Source organism: Urocampus carinirostris, chromosome 10, assembly GCF_059441175.1.
Source record: "Urocampus carinirostris isolate Australia breed hairy pipefish chromosome 10, RoL_Ucar_1.0, whole genome shotgun sequence".
NCBI lineage: Eukaryota > Metazoa > Chordata > Actinopteri > Syngnathiformes > Syngnathidae > Urocampus > Urocampus carinirostris.
This window is the reverse complement of record NC_142358.1, coordinates 3086834-3105221: the sequence shown is the minus strand read 5'-3', so window position 1 is coordinate 3105221 and position 18388 is coordinate 3086834. Positions and strand designations below refer to the sequence as shown.

Below are 18388 nucleotides of genomic sequence, written 5' to 3'. Positions count from 1 at the left end.
TGGGTTCAAATCCAGCTCCAGACTTCCTGTGCGGAGTTTGTATGTTCTCCCCGTGCTTGCGTGGGTTTCCTCCGGGCACTCCGGTTTCCTCCCACATTCCAAAAACATACATTTCAGGTGAATTGGCCGGTCCAAAATTATCCCTAGGTGTGAATGAGCGAGTGAGTTGTCTGTCCCCGTGTGCCTTGTGATTGGCTGGCAACCAGTTCAGGGTGTCCCCTGCCCACTGCCCGGAGATGGCTGGGACGGGCTCTAGCCCCCCCGCGACCCTATTAAGGATAAGCGGTACGGCTTATGAGATGAGATGAGAATAGCAAAACACACACACAAACATTTTTGGACCAAGGCCAACCCAAATGCCCAAACACCCAAACAAGTTAGGCACCTAAGTTAGTCATGCTTTCATCCCTCCAGATGAAACAGGACACAAGACACCGTCCATGTCACTCGGGTCAGGGTGACACAGCACACTCGTCTGTCAAACAGCAGGGCCCGACAGCTTTCACTGCTTTACCCTTGCCACATCATACAGGTGCCCTGCCCATCCCTTAGAACACGTCCAAACATCCCACTATCCTTTTACAACACCTCTCCACTCATTCCTATCACCAACAAGAGCTCTAGCTTCGACTAGATTTAGACCGCTTTCCTGCAGTGCACTCATAACACCATCCATCCACGTCAATCGTGGCCTTCCTCTTGGTCTCCTTCCATTTCCTTCTGCTCTGTAGATCCTCTTCAACATTCGCTCCTCATTCATCCTCTCCATGTGTCAAACCAACCGATTACTCTTATCCACTACTATTCCAGTTCTGTCTCTCACAATTTCATTTCTCAATCTATCCAATCTTGTCACTCCTAACATACTCCTCAAACACTTCATCTCAAAAATATATCTTTTTACAAAGTTTAATCCATACCTAGTAGTCTGCCAGGTTTGTCTGGCTTTTTTCTGCATGCTGAGGCACTGGTTTTTGGTCGCATTGGTGACATATATTGGCCAAGTATTACACACTGGGGCTTTAAGTTCAGAACAAAAGGTTCTAGCTACTTTGGTAGATTTTTACTTGGCTTACCCAAAACTAGCTTTTGTGTTTAAGTAGCAAACCATCTTGAAAATACATCTTTAGAACTTTAAATATCCTAGATATTTAAAGGGACAGTGTGTAATATTTAGTGCCTCCTAGAGTCAACTCCCCACTTCATTCAGTTAAAAACCTTGATTTGAATAGTAAGGCAAACATACATGAATTATCATACCAATATTAATTTTTATAAATAGTCATAGGTAACTTAACATAATCCATACTTAGTAGTCGCCGCCATGTTTTCTGACATCTTGCCGATACATTGTGCTCATTTGGCCTTGCTTTTTGTTCGCGCTAGACAATAAAGTGCTATCTAGTGGTCAAATATTACACGATGTATCTTTAGCAAAGATGACTGCAACTGGGGAAAATGCTAGCCATTTATCGGTTTATGTCATTATCTGTCATGTTAGCTTCAGCAAAACAAACTAGGCTATCAACGTTGGAGCAAACCTTATTACTTAAACTTGTGAGTTGAACTGTGTCCTTGGCATAGCTAACCTGTTTGTTTTCCCATATAACATCTTTACCTCAAGAAAAATGAAAACAAAATGTTTTAGCTATCTAGACATGCTACTTGGCTCATAGGTTTTTGTTGAAAGCAGAACTTTAGAATTCCAATAGTTCCAGCTATTCGATAAAGACAGATCCAATTGGTGAAACATGCTTTTTCGAGATTTTATCCATTGCCTTTTGTGTTAGTTGTAGCAGAACACAAAAGATTGTCCGTATTTGATCAAACTATAGAGCGTAGTACTGCAATTTTAGTCTATTTTTCTAACTGTAGCGTGTAACTATGCTTTTGATGAGTTTTTCTAAATGTGATTTAGTGCCTTTGTAGTTTTTTTTTTACTCTCATCTTGACGACTGTCTATCACTCGTCTTTGTGGTTTGCATTCCATAGCCCGGCTTAGGCCGGCACAGCTTTTGACCGCTAACTAACTGCAATGGTGATTTAGAGTCGGAGGCTAGCACACCACAATCGTAGGGAAACCCTTCCCACACATTATGCCCCCCTCAGAGTTTGCTTGTGCAACTACGAGTTTGGAAACTTGTTGATTCATTAGACAGATCTCAAGTTTTTGTTGTACTCCGTTTTTGGGCTGGAATTGTTATACATAAGCGTTTCTAGCTAAACGCTCTGCAGGATCCAAGCTAATAGCTCGATGGAAGCCTGATAATAATCTTGATTTTGGAAGGATTTCAAAACCTGTGGAACTCTGTAGAACCTAAAATCTCCGCCGTTTCCAAAAATTTAAAAGTGAGTTTTATAATCCGGTTTACCTAATAATCAAGTATGCCTTATAGACAGGAATATACAATAACTAATATTAGAATTGGGGTAAGACGTTTTCGTTTCCTGTACCTGCCTGTGATATTGAGTACTGTATTTTCTGGATCTTATTTTTTTCTTTGCACTCTGTTTGTGTACATATAAACGGTCCAAGCTATTATCTCTAGAAAACTCTAAGTTTTTTATTTTGATTTTGAAATGTTTCCAAAACCTGTGTTATTCTGGACCTCGTGAACCAGTTTTGAGGGAACATACCCTCTGGGTTTCACCAACTACTGTATTTTCTGGACTACAAGCCACACCTAAAAACTCCATATATTCCAGAAATTCAAAGGTGAGCCTTTTAAACCAGTTCGACAGGAAAATATTTTGTGCTGTAATCCTTACATATAAGCGGTCCAAGACAAAGGCATTAGAGAACCGTGATAATCCTTATTCTGGAAACATTTAGAAACCCGGGTGACTCTAGACTTCATTATCCAGTTTTGGGAAGCCTGCCACCTTGGGATTGACAAACTACAGTATTTTCCTGGGATTGTAAGGCGCACCTAAAAAACCCCAAATTTTCTAGAAATTTGACCGTGAGCCTTATCCTGTGCACTCTATAAATAATCCAGTGAGCCTTATTGAACGGAAAATACAGTAGCTGAAATTGAAATTGTATAGTCACGTACGTTTTAGTGGTGAAAACAGATTTCAGAATTATATTTTATATTATATTCAAAACGTTTCTTTGATGTTTTCATTTAATGTGCCTTATATTCCAGTGCAATCTATACGTGAAAAATACTTCGCAAAAAGACTCGTGTTGACGGTGCGCTCAATAGTTTAGAAAATAAGGTAAAAGAGTAAATATTTATGAACAATGTATGTATTTGTGTGCACGATTTTTGCTCAAAATTATAAGAAATCAATATTAATAAATGTCCCGGTAACCGGACATATTTTTATAATCTGGTACTATTTAGTCTGGAAATATGATAATATTCAAAATATGCATTATTTTAACTTAAAAAAAACAAACTATAATTAGTATTGTCATAAGAAAATAAAAATATTTACTACGATATATGTGGCACGAGATGTCTGCCAGACCCAAATGTAGGACACAAGGAGACGGAAAACGGGGAGGTGATCAAACCCTAATAAGGGGCATTTATTCAAGAAAAAACAAAAACTAATGTAAGGGAAAGTAGAACTGGGACTGCTGAGGACGGCTGACTTGAGAGAAGATTTTGGGGTGGCGAGAATCTTGAGAAGGAGACTTGGGAATACCTTTTAAGAAGAAGGTTGGAGTAGCAGGTCTCGGAGTTAATAATCTTGGAACAAGGAGGGAATTTAGGAAAAGTTTAATTGGGAGGAAAAGCTGGTCGTTTGAGCAAGTGAATGTCTTCAGCAGGAGTTAAAATGGATCAGAAATGTGAGGTGGGAGCCGAGGTATTTATGGAAGAGGTGGCTAATAGTCTGATTGAGAGCCTCGGGGGAGCACCAGGGCAGAGGAACTATAAAGGAGGCTGGAAAATGGGGTAATGCTGCCATCTCTTGGAGGAGGACAGGGGCTGCAGCTGCTTAAACCATGACAGTAAGGGAAAAATATTTAACAAAATACTATGTTTGACAGTATCAAAGAGTACAAATCAAAGTAAAGCTTATTAAAAACAAGAAGACAATTTAGTAAACAAGATCTAACACTCAAGCAAATCTGTGGCATCATTTTAGTTTTAGGGACCCTGATTATCCACCTCAGGTTTGACCAGGGTTTAGACCTATTTTTTCTACTTTAATACAAGCTAACTGGTTAGCTAAAAACGCAAACCTTTGCAAACATTCAAAATCCATACTGAGTACAAAGTCTCAGTTTCTCTTAAACTTGGAATGGAAGCGGTAGTTAGGCTTTTAATGTCAAAACTCTCAGATTTCACTGGCTATCTTCTCCCCTCCTGACCTATATGCTAACGCTACGTTTTTGGGTGCAATTACCACGGCACGTCTGCAAGATCCATTAGCGCTGACTGGCTCTGCAGAGATCCTCTACCCAACCGACCTCCTGCTTTATTTCAATTGTGGCCTTTTTACAAAAAGAATGTGGCCTTGAAAAAGTTTTTTTTTTTTGTCGCTTAAAAAAAAACCTAAATTAACGAAAATCAATAGCCGAGACTTGAAAGTTTGAGCACTTGTCAAAGGTTTTGAAGCTGTGGCTGTGCTTCTCTTACGGACAAAAGCAGCACAAAACTGCTTAGAGAGACAATGAGTATTATTCAGTGCCCCCTAATGGTATTGAAAAAATGGTGTTGTATTGAAATAACAACTTCTCATCTCATTAGCTGCACCGCTTATTCTCAGTAGGGTCGCGGGGGTGCTGGAGCCCATCCCAGCAATCATCGGGCAGTGGGCAGGGGACACCCTGAACTGGTTGCCAGCCAATCGCAGGGCACACAGGGACAGACAACTCGCTCGCTCATTCAGACCTAGGGACAATTTGGACCGGCCAATACACCTGAAATGCATGTCTTTGGAATGTGGGAGGAAACTGGAGTGCCCGGAGGAAACCCACGCAAGCACGGGGAGAACATACAAACTCCGCACAGTAAGTCAGGTAGCTGGATTTGAACCCACAAAGGAGGTTCCCAAGACCTTAGAACTGTGCCGCACACGCGCTAACCACTGCGCCGCCGTGCTGCCCGAAATAACAACTTCATTCATTGAAAAAAAAAAAATATTATGAATAGTAGTCAAAAATACTTGAACTATCATATAAATATGCACAACTGGCTTGAACTGATTCAGACCATATAAATCATTGTGTGTCATTGTGACTAGAAATAAAATCTCCTCGAAACACACTTTAACTGAGTCAACGACGCCTTCTTTCATCTCCAGGAAGTGTCTCTGATTTTTTTCAGAGTGTATTTTATCAAGTATTGCCATGCCTCACTATACACTACTGTGTTTCAATTTAAAGTGGCAGTCTGAAGTGTTTAGCACCACTTAGTAGTAAAAAAACTTTTTAAGTTTATCGGCACACAAAATAATTTCTTGCAGATGTCGTACGGGTGGGGAAAATGCCGCAAAGAGGGGTCGTAAAAATCTCTTCCCACACTATTAAGTGAACGTTGTATCACGCATAATGTCAGTCCATACATACTTTAAAGCAAGGAAATCTCCCAAGCTGTCGACGTTAAAATTAGCATATTTTGTTAGGAAGGTTCTGCAATTAGCCATGCAAACATCTGCTTATTCTGATGACTAGTTGCCTGCATACGCTAATAGCAGTGGTGCAAAGCCCGAAAACGCGTTAGACCATGTTGAGGATTTTGACACGGGGATGTGTGGCTATGTTCGCATTGTTTTGAACGGTTGCATTTATCGCTTCTAACATGTGGCAGATCTTTAATTAAAAGGAACCGAAATTCAGTCCAGTCAAAACCTTGCTATAATGTGGTTCACTCTTCATGGTTTTGCTATTTACTGATCGTACATTGTGTTCTGCATTCTGATTGGCTTAACCAGGGGTGGCCAATTATTTGGAGTCGCGGGCTGCATTTGGCTAAAACATTTGGCTCAGGGGCCGATCCTGGAGAACTTTTCGAATTTTTCATTTATGAATAAATATCCACATGTTCTACTTTTTTTGCATTGACCAAGAAACAAACAAAACTGAAAGGTCTTATTTTGTGAAGGCTCTTTCATATTTGTATTTAAAATTGAAAATTAAAACAAAGTGCTCAATCAGGGTAACATTTTATCAACACAGCCCAGAAAATCATCAGCTGCCCTCTTCCCAGTTTTTAAATATTGCCCATCTATCCTAACATTACTTTTTTTTATCTTATCTTTTCTTTTGATTATTTTACAACATGTTTACTACATTATAATTATAACTTGGGCCAGTTTCTCTGGCACTACGTTGTTATTATTATTATTATTACTATCAATATTATATTTTGCCTATTTATCCTGATATTCTATTATCCTTTTTCTCTTCAAAGTCTTTATTCGAAGTTCGTAAAGATGTTTGAAATGCGGGAAAAGGCTTTAATTTCAATGTGTTTTTAGGGTTACAAAAATATTTGCATTTTTGATACAGTGCTTGAAATTCTTGCCATGTTTCTCAGCAGTCTGACTCGATAGACCATGCATTACACAAATATTAAATAAAAAAGTCTTAAAATGACGCCGACACGGCAGCAGCAATTTGTCATGTAACGTGTCATCGCCCCCTCCCGGTGCCTTAGGACAGTTGCATTAGACCAGGATGTCGTCATCGAGTGCTGTCCGTGGTGAAGATAACAGGAAAGCTTGACACCACATCAACCAAACAGAAAGCAGCAAACACTGATAAAATGGGGCGCAGAAACTCGGTTTTAGTTTCTATGCTCCATTCAATAGCCGATTTAATGTTTTAGCTCAGGATTTGTCAAGTTTTCCTGTTCATTTTATGCAAGCAACACTCGGTCACCTCAAAAAGTGTGGCTATGGACTGATTCACACCAGATTTCCAGTTTTAATCCCTTAATGTTCTGCCGGCCTGCCGGGAAGCCTTTATAGTAGACTGTTTGGAAACAAAGACTTGTCTTCACGATTTCACCTGTAATCATCATAGAAACATCACTCTCAGTAGGAAACAAGATTCGCTGAAAACAATAAAGCCGGTATAATTCACCCAGAAAGTGCTGTAATATTCCACTCACAAGCATGGTCTGGTTACAGTCACGACATTCCAGTGAGGTCAACCTTGTAAAATATTTACTACGAAACACACGATAATGCAGACAAAAAAAAAAAATCTTCAGCTTCAGAAATTTTTAGACATCTGGAGACAGATTCAAATGTGATTGACACATACTGTAGGTTAAACCAATGAATTTCCCAATATAAATTTATGCCAAATTACATGTGTATTCAAATCTGAGCCGAAAATAAATGTGGGTAATGCAACTCGGGATACATGTCTACGCATGATTATGACACGCGAGTGCACAATTAGTAATTGACTTCTGGAAAGAGAAATCAAACATTTACGACGCTGTCACGATGTCTTAAAATTGGCCATCGTCCTATACATGGTTGCAGAGGTTTTAGAGCTGTAAACTGGTTGTCTCCAAAATGTCCACTTTTGGAAAATGTCGTGACATACCTTAAGAAAAATGTGTGAAATACAATGTTTAATTTTCAAATTGTAATCAAGTTTGACCAGGGACCAAGTAAAACTTCATTCTATTGTCTTAGCTGTTTTTTTAACTAAGATGCCCATGCTACACCCATCTGCAGGCATTTGATTGCAAAAAGGAAGAAATCAGGCGAGAATAAAAACAGGTATTTCTGTGTGTTCCAACCTAGATTACTCAATGTTAATAGAACCTGCAGTGATTATTTGAGACAAAATTTCAGAGTGTTACCTTTCAAACAAGACCAAAACTGTCCACATCTCCAAACAGTGTTCCAGACAGCATTCGATTTATTTGTCTTGGACTGGGATTTTAGGCAAAATTTACAGAACTGCTTGGGGGTTAATTGTACTAGAGAAATGTGGAATTTGGCCTTGAAAGTGCTTAAAAAGTGCTTGAATTTGGCAATGAAAAATATTTACGAACCCTGTTTATTACATGTTTTAACCTGGAGTGCCATGTCTGATCTCGTTGCACACAATGTGTCACAACATGGATAATAAGGACAATAAAGACTATTCGATTTTATTTATTATTTTATTTTATTTTTCATTTTATCTTATTGTATTTATTTTAGAGTGCTATGTCTCCTCTTGTTGTAAACAATGTACACTCAATTGTTATCAATGATAATAAAGACAATTCTATTGTATTTATTTCTATGAATTTAATACAGGGACTGTCCAGGCAGACCACATCAGGCTTAATCGCCATGGAGAACAGCAAAAAATGAAAGCTGCACCTTTTTAATTAAATGGGTTAGGGAGCAGCAGCCAAGGAGATGCTGTGGCATGTGTTATTGAAGTTACAAAGGCGAACTCGGCAATGAGCGAGGAAAACAAGGTGTTGACTTATTATGTGAAGGAAGAGGTGCCGGGAAAATCTTAAGGGTGGGTTCTGTGTGGTTGGGATCGTGGCCTGGTCCACATATGGGAAAGCCTTTTTTGGACTTTATTATTTTTCTTAAACCAGCTCACTTTGTATGTCAACACAGAAAAACAGTAGACTCACGGGATACGACATGAATCAGTTTTCAAGTGAAATTGCTGTATAGCGGGGAATAGAAACTTGTGTTATTTCGCTAACTGCAGGACAATAAATCTATGTACAAGGCCTTTTAATTTTTGTGCATACATTTGATTTTAATTTTGTTGTGTCCTAGTTGTAAACTTCTTTTATCAACACTACTGCAATTTTATGTTAATGAAAGTTAAGACAATCTTCAATCTCGAATAAACCGTTCCAAACCTTCCGATACCCCAGATAAAGCAGATAACAAAATAGTATATTGCACTTTAGTGATCCCCCACTTTTCATAGTTATTAGGGATTATGGTAATAAATCATGACCACATGAGTGCAGTTCAATTATAGACTGAAATATGGAAAAAGAACTGCCAGGCCTAGCAAAAGTGCGCCCCGCCAGTCATCGCCTTCAGCAATATGGGATTAGAGATAATGGATTGCGACCTAACAAATGCAGTTCACTTTTTATGTGGACAGAAGGGCAAACAAAAAGCCACCAATTCCGACAAAATGCCCTTTGCTGATAAAGGATCGCAGTGGCACAGGTGCTGTCCTTAGTAAAGTTAAATGTATCCTGGGGGCCTAATGTAAACCTGATGTGTCTACCAATATTGAATTCTTATATAATTTTGTGATATTTACCGTATGTCTTCAGGTTTAGAAAAAAGGACCTAAAATGAAGACCGCTGCCGAGGGGAAGACCGCAACAGATTCTTCGCAACTGATGAGACGGATGGCGGCGGCGTACTATCTAGTTCTGGGCCTCATTTGGGTCTGTTCTTTGGCTGTTCAAGGCACGTTGGATCTACAACTGGACGAAGAACAACCGGCAGGAACCATAGTTGGTGACATCAGCGCCGGACTGCCACCTGGCATCACGGCTTCGCTCTTTTTCATTTCCGACCACGAGGGAACAGGTGTGAGTACGGACCTGGATATCGACGAGAGCACGGGAATGATTAAGACTGCTAAAGTTCTGGACCGAGAGCTCAGGGACCGGTACAACTTCATCGCGGTGACCATGACCGGAGTGACGGTGGAAGTTAACGTCAAGGTGAACGATATCAACGACCACGGGCCAACTTTTCCCAAAAAACACGCCACTTTCAAAATCCCAGAGCAGACCGCAATCGGAACTCTGTTTCCGTTGGACCCGGCCGTGGATTCTGACGGGGGTCACTTCACAACGCAGGGTTACCTCATTAGAGACGGAAACATTGGCCAGGCATTTACTTTGGAGACCAGGAGAGGAAGCAATCAAGTTTTGTATCTTGATTTGGTGGTCAACGCCATCTTGGACCGGGAAAAAAGATCCAATTATACGTTATCCTTGGAAGGTTTCGATGGGGGTTCCCCTCAAAGGACCGATCAAATGACTTTAGACATCATCGTCCAGGATATCAACGACAACGCTCCTGTATTCAACCAGAGCCGCTACCATGCTATCATTTCTGAAAATCTACAACCGGGAAACAACATTGTGCAGGTGTTTGCCACAGACGCCGACCAGGGAGAGAACGGCGTGGTGTCCTACAAGATCAACCGGCGACAAAGCGACCCGGATAACTTCTTTGTCATAGACCCCCATATGGGCGTCATCACCCTTAACAAACCTCTTGACTTCGAAATGAGGCAAGTCCACGAACTGGTGGTCCAAGCCCAAGACAATGCTACCCACCCAGAAGTGACCAACGCCTTTGTCACTATCCACGTCCGAGACTACAACGACAACCAACCTACCATGACCATTATCTTCCTAAATGAAGACGGCTCCCCTCAAATCTCAGAGGGAGCTCAACCGGGACAGTATGTGGCCCGGATCTCCGTCACCGACCCGGATTACGGCGAGTACGCCAACGTCAATGTGACGCTAGAGGGCGGGGATGGGAAATTCGGTCTTACCACAAAGGACAATATAATTTACCTCATTTGCGTGGATCAGATTCTCGATCGAGAAGAGAGGGATGTGTATGACTTAAGAGTAATGGCGACAGATTCTGGGACGCCACCTCTCCAGGCTGAATCGTCCTTCACCATTGAAGTGACCGATGTCAATGACAACCCGCCATTATTTGACCAAACGGTGTACCGACAGGTCATTCCGGAGGTGGTATTCCCTGGGACCTTCGTCTTACAAGTGACCGCCAGAGACAAAGACCAAGGCCGCAACGGGGACATTAGCTATAGCATCCTTCATGACAAAGGATCTGTTGGCGACTGGTTTAGCATCGGTGCCATCACGGGGATTATCAGCACTCTATCGCAGCTGGATTATGAAAAGAACCCCTGTCCTAGTGTGACAGTCGTGGCCACAGATGGGGGTAGACCGCCTCTGTCGTCTACGGCAGTTGTCCACATTGTGCTGCAGGATAATAACGACAACGAGCCCGTCTTTGAGAGCAACTTTTACAACGTCTCCATCAATGAGGACATGGCTCCAGGGACGTGCATCCTTGAGGTAAAACGCTTGATTTTTTTGTACCTGTGTAATAGGATATAGATTACTGTATCTCCCGCGTCTCAAGTTTCTCTTACTCTGTTTTTGTGCTGTAATCTGTATATATAAGCGCTCCAAGCTACTAAAGAACCATGATAATAATCCTTATTATCAAAACTTTTAAAATCCCTCTGGTACTCAGGGCCCCAAGTACCAGGTTTGAGTAAGCCTGATCACTGGGTTTGACCAGTTATCATATTTTTCTGGACTATAAGGCGCACATAAAAACCCCAAATTTGCCAGAAACTCAAAAGTGAGCCTTAAATCCAGTGCGCCTTAATGACCAAAACCTTTGGTAAATGAAATTTTGGAATGCTTAATTACAATAAATTTAATTCAATGCACCTTAAATTCCAGTGCATTACAGTGGAACATATGGTACGCAAATAGGTGCTCCCTTACTTTTATCTCACTTTCCTAGATTTCTTGTCTTCAGACAAATCCATTATGTTTTCTGTTACACTGGCAGGCATATCCCTTGATTCATAAAATGCCTTCTAATATAGTAGTTCTCATGTTTCAGCAACCCCATTTTACGACGTTTTCACTATACGGTGTGGAATAAGATGTTTTCTTTAGCTCCTCTTTACGACATTTCCCAAACTTTACGGCGTCAACAACAAAGTATTTCAAAGATTTGAAAACTGCTTGTTAATAGTAGATGCGATATAAATTGCTAAACTTCCATTGGGAGACGTCACCGTTTCATGAAAATGTCACTTTAATGTGGGCGTAACTATCTCCCACAATGCCTTTCTCATTCATTTCCGAAACTTGTGTGCTTTCGTAAAGAATTTGCCAGCTGTGGTGATACATTAATGTATGTTTGGTACTGTATTAGTTTTCTGTGGGTCTTAAGCTTGCAGTGATACTAAAGGAAGAAGCAAGAACATGATAACCATGGAAGTGAAGTTTGCTATCAAGAAATACGAAGAAGGCACACACATTGTTAACCTTGCCAGGTTAAATAGCCGTAACTGATCAACGAGCGGGTCAATTTTTAAGAATGAAAAGGCAAATAAAGCAAGGACATCTTCTAAGAGCATAACAATACTCTTCGAAGTTTTCAAAATCGGTTTAATTTTTAATCCGCTTTTGCGATCACCTCCCCTTTTGCATCCACCCGTTAGTCCACTAGACAACTTTAAGTCACGCTTTTCCTTTACATGTATATTCTTATATCATGTTATGTATTTATGTACATGTGAATTACACATAAGTAGTACTTACTATATACTATTTAGCTACCGTATTTTCCGCACTATAGGGCGCACCGGGTTATAGGGCGCACCCCCAAAAAAATAGTTTTTGGTCCTATATCTTCCATAGATAAGGCGCACCGGATTATAAGGCGCTACAATGGGAACGTCGACAAAACAGTCAGATGATTCAGTCCAACTGATTACCCCCTTAACATTCCCAAAGCTTGCAAAGAAGCAAATACGTGTCGTAGACACGTGCGGATGCGGTGTCCGTACGATGTCACTTAAATGCGTCATTTCAAATATCATTCAGAAGGTTGAAGTCTTGGGATTCAAGAAATGCCAAACATTTCTGTTTCTATTTTCTTTTTCGCTCACAACTGTGAATATGACAATAAACACTTGGAATTGAGTTTAATTCACTCAACTCATCACAGCAACATCAAGATCTTTCTAAAACAAGATACCGGGAAAATATAAAGCCGCATAACTCACCTAAGTTCTCACGTTCAATAATGATACGCAATCATGGTCTTCTTACAACCGTGAGTGTAGTAAATCCAGGAGAGTAAAATGTTTACAAATACAGCAAGCTTGCTATTCAGTCATCTTTTTCGGCCAAATGCAGGGTTTGTTTTGGCCCTCTAGCGTATCCGAGGCTCTGAATAACTTCAGCCAATAGCGATCGCTGTAACGGATGATTGACACATCTTTTTCGGCCAATTGCAGGGTTTGTTTTGGCCCTCTAGCGTATCCGAGGCTCAAAATAACTTCAGCCAATAGCGATTGATTTAACGGATGATTGACACATCTTTTTCGGCCAATTGCAGGGTTTGTTTTGGCCCTCTAGCGTATCCAAGGCTCCGAATAACTTCAGCCAATAGCGATCGATTTAACGGATGATTGACACATCTTTTTCTGCCAATTGCAGGGTTTGTTTTGGCCCTCTAGCCAATCCGAGGCTCCGAATAACTTTAGCCAATAGCGATCGATTCAAATGATGATTGACACATTGGTTAGCCAATGAAACGCCGGTATATAAATCCCAGCATACACCGCGGACTACTCCACGTTCGGGGGAAAATCGAGTCGGCGGCTGTTGCGTAAGTTGCGAGACCTTGCGAATTTAATATTTATCCATAAATAAGGCGCACTGTATTATAAGGCGCATGGTCAGCTTTTGAAAAAAATTAAGACTTTATATAGACCTTATAGTGCGGAAAATACAGTATATTATTGTTTTTATTGTAAAATTCTGGGGTTTGGAGCGTATTAGCTACTTATTACCACAGGTTTGGAGGATATTGCACCTTGTGATCCTCACCTCAGATTGGATTCATGCCTTATCCTGGGGCTCTAATGTATTGTGTATTTTAACTCAAGGATGTTTGTGTGAACATTAGTTTTTAGAGTTTCACGCCAAAACGTACTTCTCCTTAGACAAATCCACATATATTTTTGTTCTACAGTCTCTTTTCTATGACAAAAATGTCCCTTAAATCACAAAAGGCTTCCTATTACAGTGCACATAAAATACTCGATGGAGACTTGATATTTATTTTATTCAGACATCTCATCATTCAGGGTCTTTTTTTCTCTTTTTTCCCCCTTACAAATGGAATCTCGCAGGGATCAAAGACTTGGACGGGCTCCTGGCCCAGACTCCGGCCTTGGTGAGGGGGGCTGGGAGCTTGGTAGGCCTGGGGGGGATTGGAGGCTAGCACTGGGACTCAGAGCCCTCACTGCCCTTTCTGGCTCCTGCACAGAAATAGAAGCTAGCAAGCTTTCTTGTGTGAGGTCCCCCTAATTATAAATCACAAGAACCGCGAGGACAATGTGAGCAAACTGACATTGATTACAGAATTTGGAGCAGAAGAGCAAAGGCGGACTTGGACGAATCCCGACGTGGCTTAGATGAGAATATTGGGGAGGGGGGGGATTTTGTAAGGTTTATTGTTCTATATTCTTTATCAATTATCCATTATCGGTCAAATCATAATACGCTACAAAGCCAAGGGGCCGTGACACTTGTTCTCAGCCAAGAGGCTGAGTCAAGGTCCTAGCCACAGAGCCAAGCAGCGATCAAATCACAATGAGTGTCCTTCATTAAAGTACACAGTCCAAAAGTCACAGCCGGCAAAATCAACGGAAGATGGTACTTAAGGTTTGATGCAGACCTGCAGAGTCCGGGTCCCGTTGAAAGTAATCCAAGGAAAAAAGTGTATATTTCCAAAGGTAAGGGTGGGAAAAATATATATCCACTTTTTTCCGCCACGTCCACAAACAGGTCTCACCTTTACCCCACTACCCGTCACCCCGCGTTTGTTCCGCCCCCTCTTTCTCATTCGCCCGTGCAAAACATATCAGAATAAGTGTCTCAAATAAATACATTACAAAAATATACAATTGCAAATACATATTATACATGGTTACACAAATTTACAAAGAAAGACGGTACACCGAGAGAGTTTTCAAAGCTTTAATAATAATAATATAACTTTCATCCCAAACGGTGCCTGTGACAGGGCAGTTAATGGTAGCAACACGCTAGCAACATGCTCGCAACACAGTAAACGGTTTGTTAAAAAAACATACCGTCCTTGTAAAAATCACAGTAAACCGACATCTTCCTCCTTAGAACTGAAGCCATCAAAGTCGTCTTCCTCAGTGTCGGAAAGAAACTTTGTCATATAGACGTCGTCCCACGCTCCCATCCACTCCTGATACTGTGCCCTCCTCTCCGTCACGCAGCAGACCGGCTTTTCGGAATCCGTTGGTGATGGTGGATTTTTTGATGTGCCTTTCTTTTTTCATTTTGCATGATGAGAGTTTGTTTACGCTAATTTAATTTATGCACAAGCCAAGAAGTTGCAGTCTTCCTCGGCGCATATATCCCACCGGTCTAAATCTTATCTTTTGTACTCGAGCGCCGCTGGCGGCCGTTAGAAAAATTACATAGATTGGCCGCATCACTGAATAAGCCGCACGGTTGAACGTTTGGGGAAAAAAGTAGCGGCTTATAGTCCGGAATTTACGGTAGTCTAGTAAAAAAAAAATGTATTGTAAGAATAGTGCTATAAAAAGCCGTGCAATTTAATTTAGCAGCAAATGCATTTTTCAATACAACTTGCAAGGTAATAATTCTTCCCAATCTTATGCACTTGATTAGGTCGGTTATGGTCCTGTGGAAGGAACCGTATCTGAACCTGTAGGTCCTTTTTTAATGGGACCTGTATCTCCTACTAGACGGCATTTACAAATAACATACTGAATATGTCCTTCTTATTAAATAACATTATAAATGTAAAAGAAAAGGACATTTTTATTTTTTAAACTTTGGTGTGATGTCTCTTGAGCTGGTCGAGTGTAGTAGCGGGCGGATGCAGAGGGAAAAGGATATGGCAACAGATCGTTTATGCAATTTAGCGTAAGTAGTGATTCATGTACTCCCTCTGTATTACTTGATAATCACTTTAATCGCTTCCTTTTTTATAATGTCTTGATCGTTGATGGATTATGGCAATCCAATTTAACGAGGTGCATGTGTTTTCATTTTTGTTTTTTGATAATTCCAAGGTTAATTTTCATGGCTATCGTGTCTTTAGCATCATTGCAAGCATAGCAAATACAGTAAAATAAAATACAATGTTGTATCACCAACACACAAAATCTTTACGGAACACATGAGGTAATGAATGAAGAGAGAGAAAGGCATTGTGGGAGGCAATTCAGGCAGTAGAATTTTAGCATTTTACCGACATTGTGACACAGACAAAGAGCTGACCAATATTTTAGATGACGTTGACCAATCACAGACAGGCCGAGTTGTTGGACACACAAAGTACTTTGTTGTTAATGTTGTATATTGGGGAAAATTCTGGAATGAGGAAAAAAAGCATCCTATTCCACATGGTAATGTGAAAACATCATAAAATTGGAACATTGTTAACCAGGGGTCTAAAGTATTTCCTTCAGCATATTGCAATGTTTCAGTTCCGTGTACAAGGAGGCCCTCGGAAATCAGAGCTCTCCAGACCCTCTGAGGTTGTTGGCGGCTGGTGTGAGAAGAGACTCCCTTGACTCAGGGGGACTTGTTGCAAAGCCAAACTTCAGAGCCAGAAACAAAATAACCACTTTTGTCTGCGCACAGCAATCTTCAATCACTTGAATTTAGTCTTTTGTGATTGACTATTTCACACGGTTTCTTTCTTCAGCTTACTTGTCTCCTAAGAACAGGATTGTATACCATTACAACATTCTCTTTCTATATCGCTGTTTCACTTTCAGATCCTTGGTGCATTGTTAATTGTTTTTCTTTTAATTAGTTCTGCAAAATTTTGTGTACAATTCGGAATTTCTGCATGACTTTGAAAGTTCCATTACACTACTGTGTCTTGTGTGTTCACGAGCAGTGGTCGTACATTGCTTGCCAGAAGCATGGACTAAAACTATATATAGATGGATGAAAGTTTGCGATCATCAATTGCTTGAGATCCCAAGTAGTCTCATTGCTCTGTGATGTTTGTTTTCAAGGGGGCTTGCCAAAACCATAGACTTACACTATGTAAAGATGTATACAACTGTAGCATTCGTAAAATGGGAGCAGAAAATCCAACTGAATTATCATGGACAAAATACACCAGTACACAAGTTTTTTTAGCGAGTAAGCTGGAGTTTCCGTCTCTGTACTACAAGTCCCACAGTGCTTTGTGGCAAAAAAATATCCTGAAGGAGGGAAACTATCATACATATGGTTTTTACTTTACCGAAATTCACTTAAAGGTGGGGTGCATCGTTGGAGGTGTCAAAAAAAAAATCTTCTCTATTAATTATGTTTTCACACGGAACAACCCCCCAAAAGATAAATAAAGATGAGTTTATTCGTGCTCGTCTAAGAACAGCACTATCATGCGTTATTCTGGCCTAAGCCACGATCTAATCCATGAGCCTTAATTTTTCATTTCCTGCACCCCGCCTTTAATGTAGGTGGTTATGTAACAGATTAACCACAAACACGGAATGATGTACATAGAAATACACTATATATGGATGGAAACAACTGTGACATTAATTGTTTATGGGACACAAAACCAAATTAATATGCCCAGGAGAAATCAGCACGACCAATCAATTGATGTGTATACATGCAAAAGCAATTAGAAAATGAACCCAGAGGTTGGCAAACCGTATGTTTGGAGCCACAAAGAGTTACACGCTTTATATAAGCCTTATAAGAAAGGTAACACATTCTTTATATCAGGGGTGTCAAACCTAATTGCACAGAGGGCCAAACAACACCTTTGGTCACGGCCTGAAGTGGACAAATATTAATTGAATGCACTAAAACTTTTTTTAAACATAAATATGAAATCAAAACTGACAGGTATATTATTTCAGAAAAACAAACTTAAACATTAAATAAGTTAAAAATCTTATCTCTATAAAATTATCTCCTGTCAAAACTATACAAATTCAAAACGTGAATAAAATGGAAATGTAGATAGATAGATAGATACTTTATTCATCCGCGCAGGATGAATAATTCACAAATATGAATGAAATGTGTACTTTTCACTCTGGGAAATTTGCTTTTGGAGAAAAACATGCTGCACCCTTATATTCTTCTTTAGCTCTTTAACTTTCTGTATCTTCTGCTCTGCATTCAGGTTTTTTTTTTTTTTTTTTAGCCCACTCTCTTTTGTCTTGTAGTGCCATTTTACATTAATGCCTTAATTACGGCCACATTAGGTCCACAAAGAAGACACACTGGTGAACCGGCAATATTAGTTAACACATATTTAGCCTCTCCTCTGATTTGAAAATCCTGTTTTCCGAAACCACATTTTGCTCGGCCAGTGTCAAGTCAAGTCATGTTTATTTGTATAGCCTCAAAGTCTCAAAGGGCTGCACAGAGTTTTACACCTATGCTCTATACAAGTACTGTATACATCTATATTCATTTGAAATTGTTAAGAATGCTTGTGTCATGTTGTCCTTCCACAGAAACCATCTAATTCTCCATTTTCAAACATTTTAGAAAAAAGCGCTAGGGAGCGACTCAGGAGTGCAGAGTAGCAGCATGTGGCTTCAGAGCCGCTAGTTGCCGAACCTCGG

The 18388-nt window shown here is 40.3% G+C and overlaps 1 protein-coding gene across 1 annotated transcript in view; it reads left to right on the top strand.

The window, feature by feature from the left end:
• Positions 1-18388, top strand: part of LOC148357495 (protocadherin-16-like) — a 187571-nt gene that overhangs the window by 7686 nt on the left and 161497 nt on the right. Inside the window, exon 2 of the mRNA XM_088345483.1 lies at positions 9231-11033. Coding sequence (XP_088201609.1) covers positions 9252-11033 — 1782 coding nt within the window. The 5' untranslated portion in view covers positions 9231-9251. The remainder of the gene's footprint in view (positions 1-9230; positions 11034-18388) is intronic.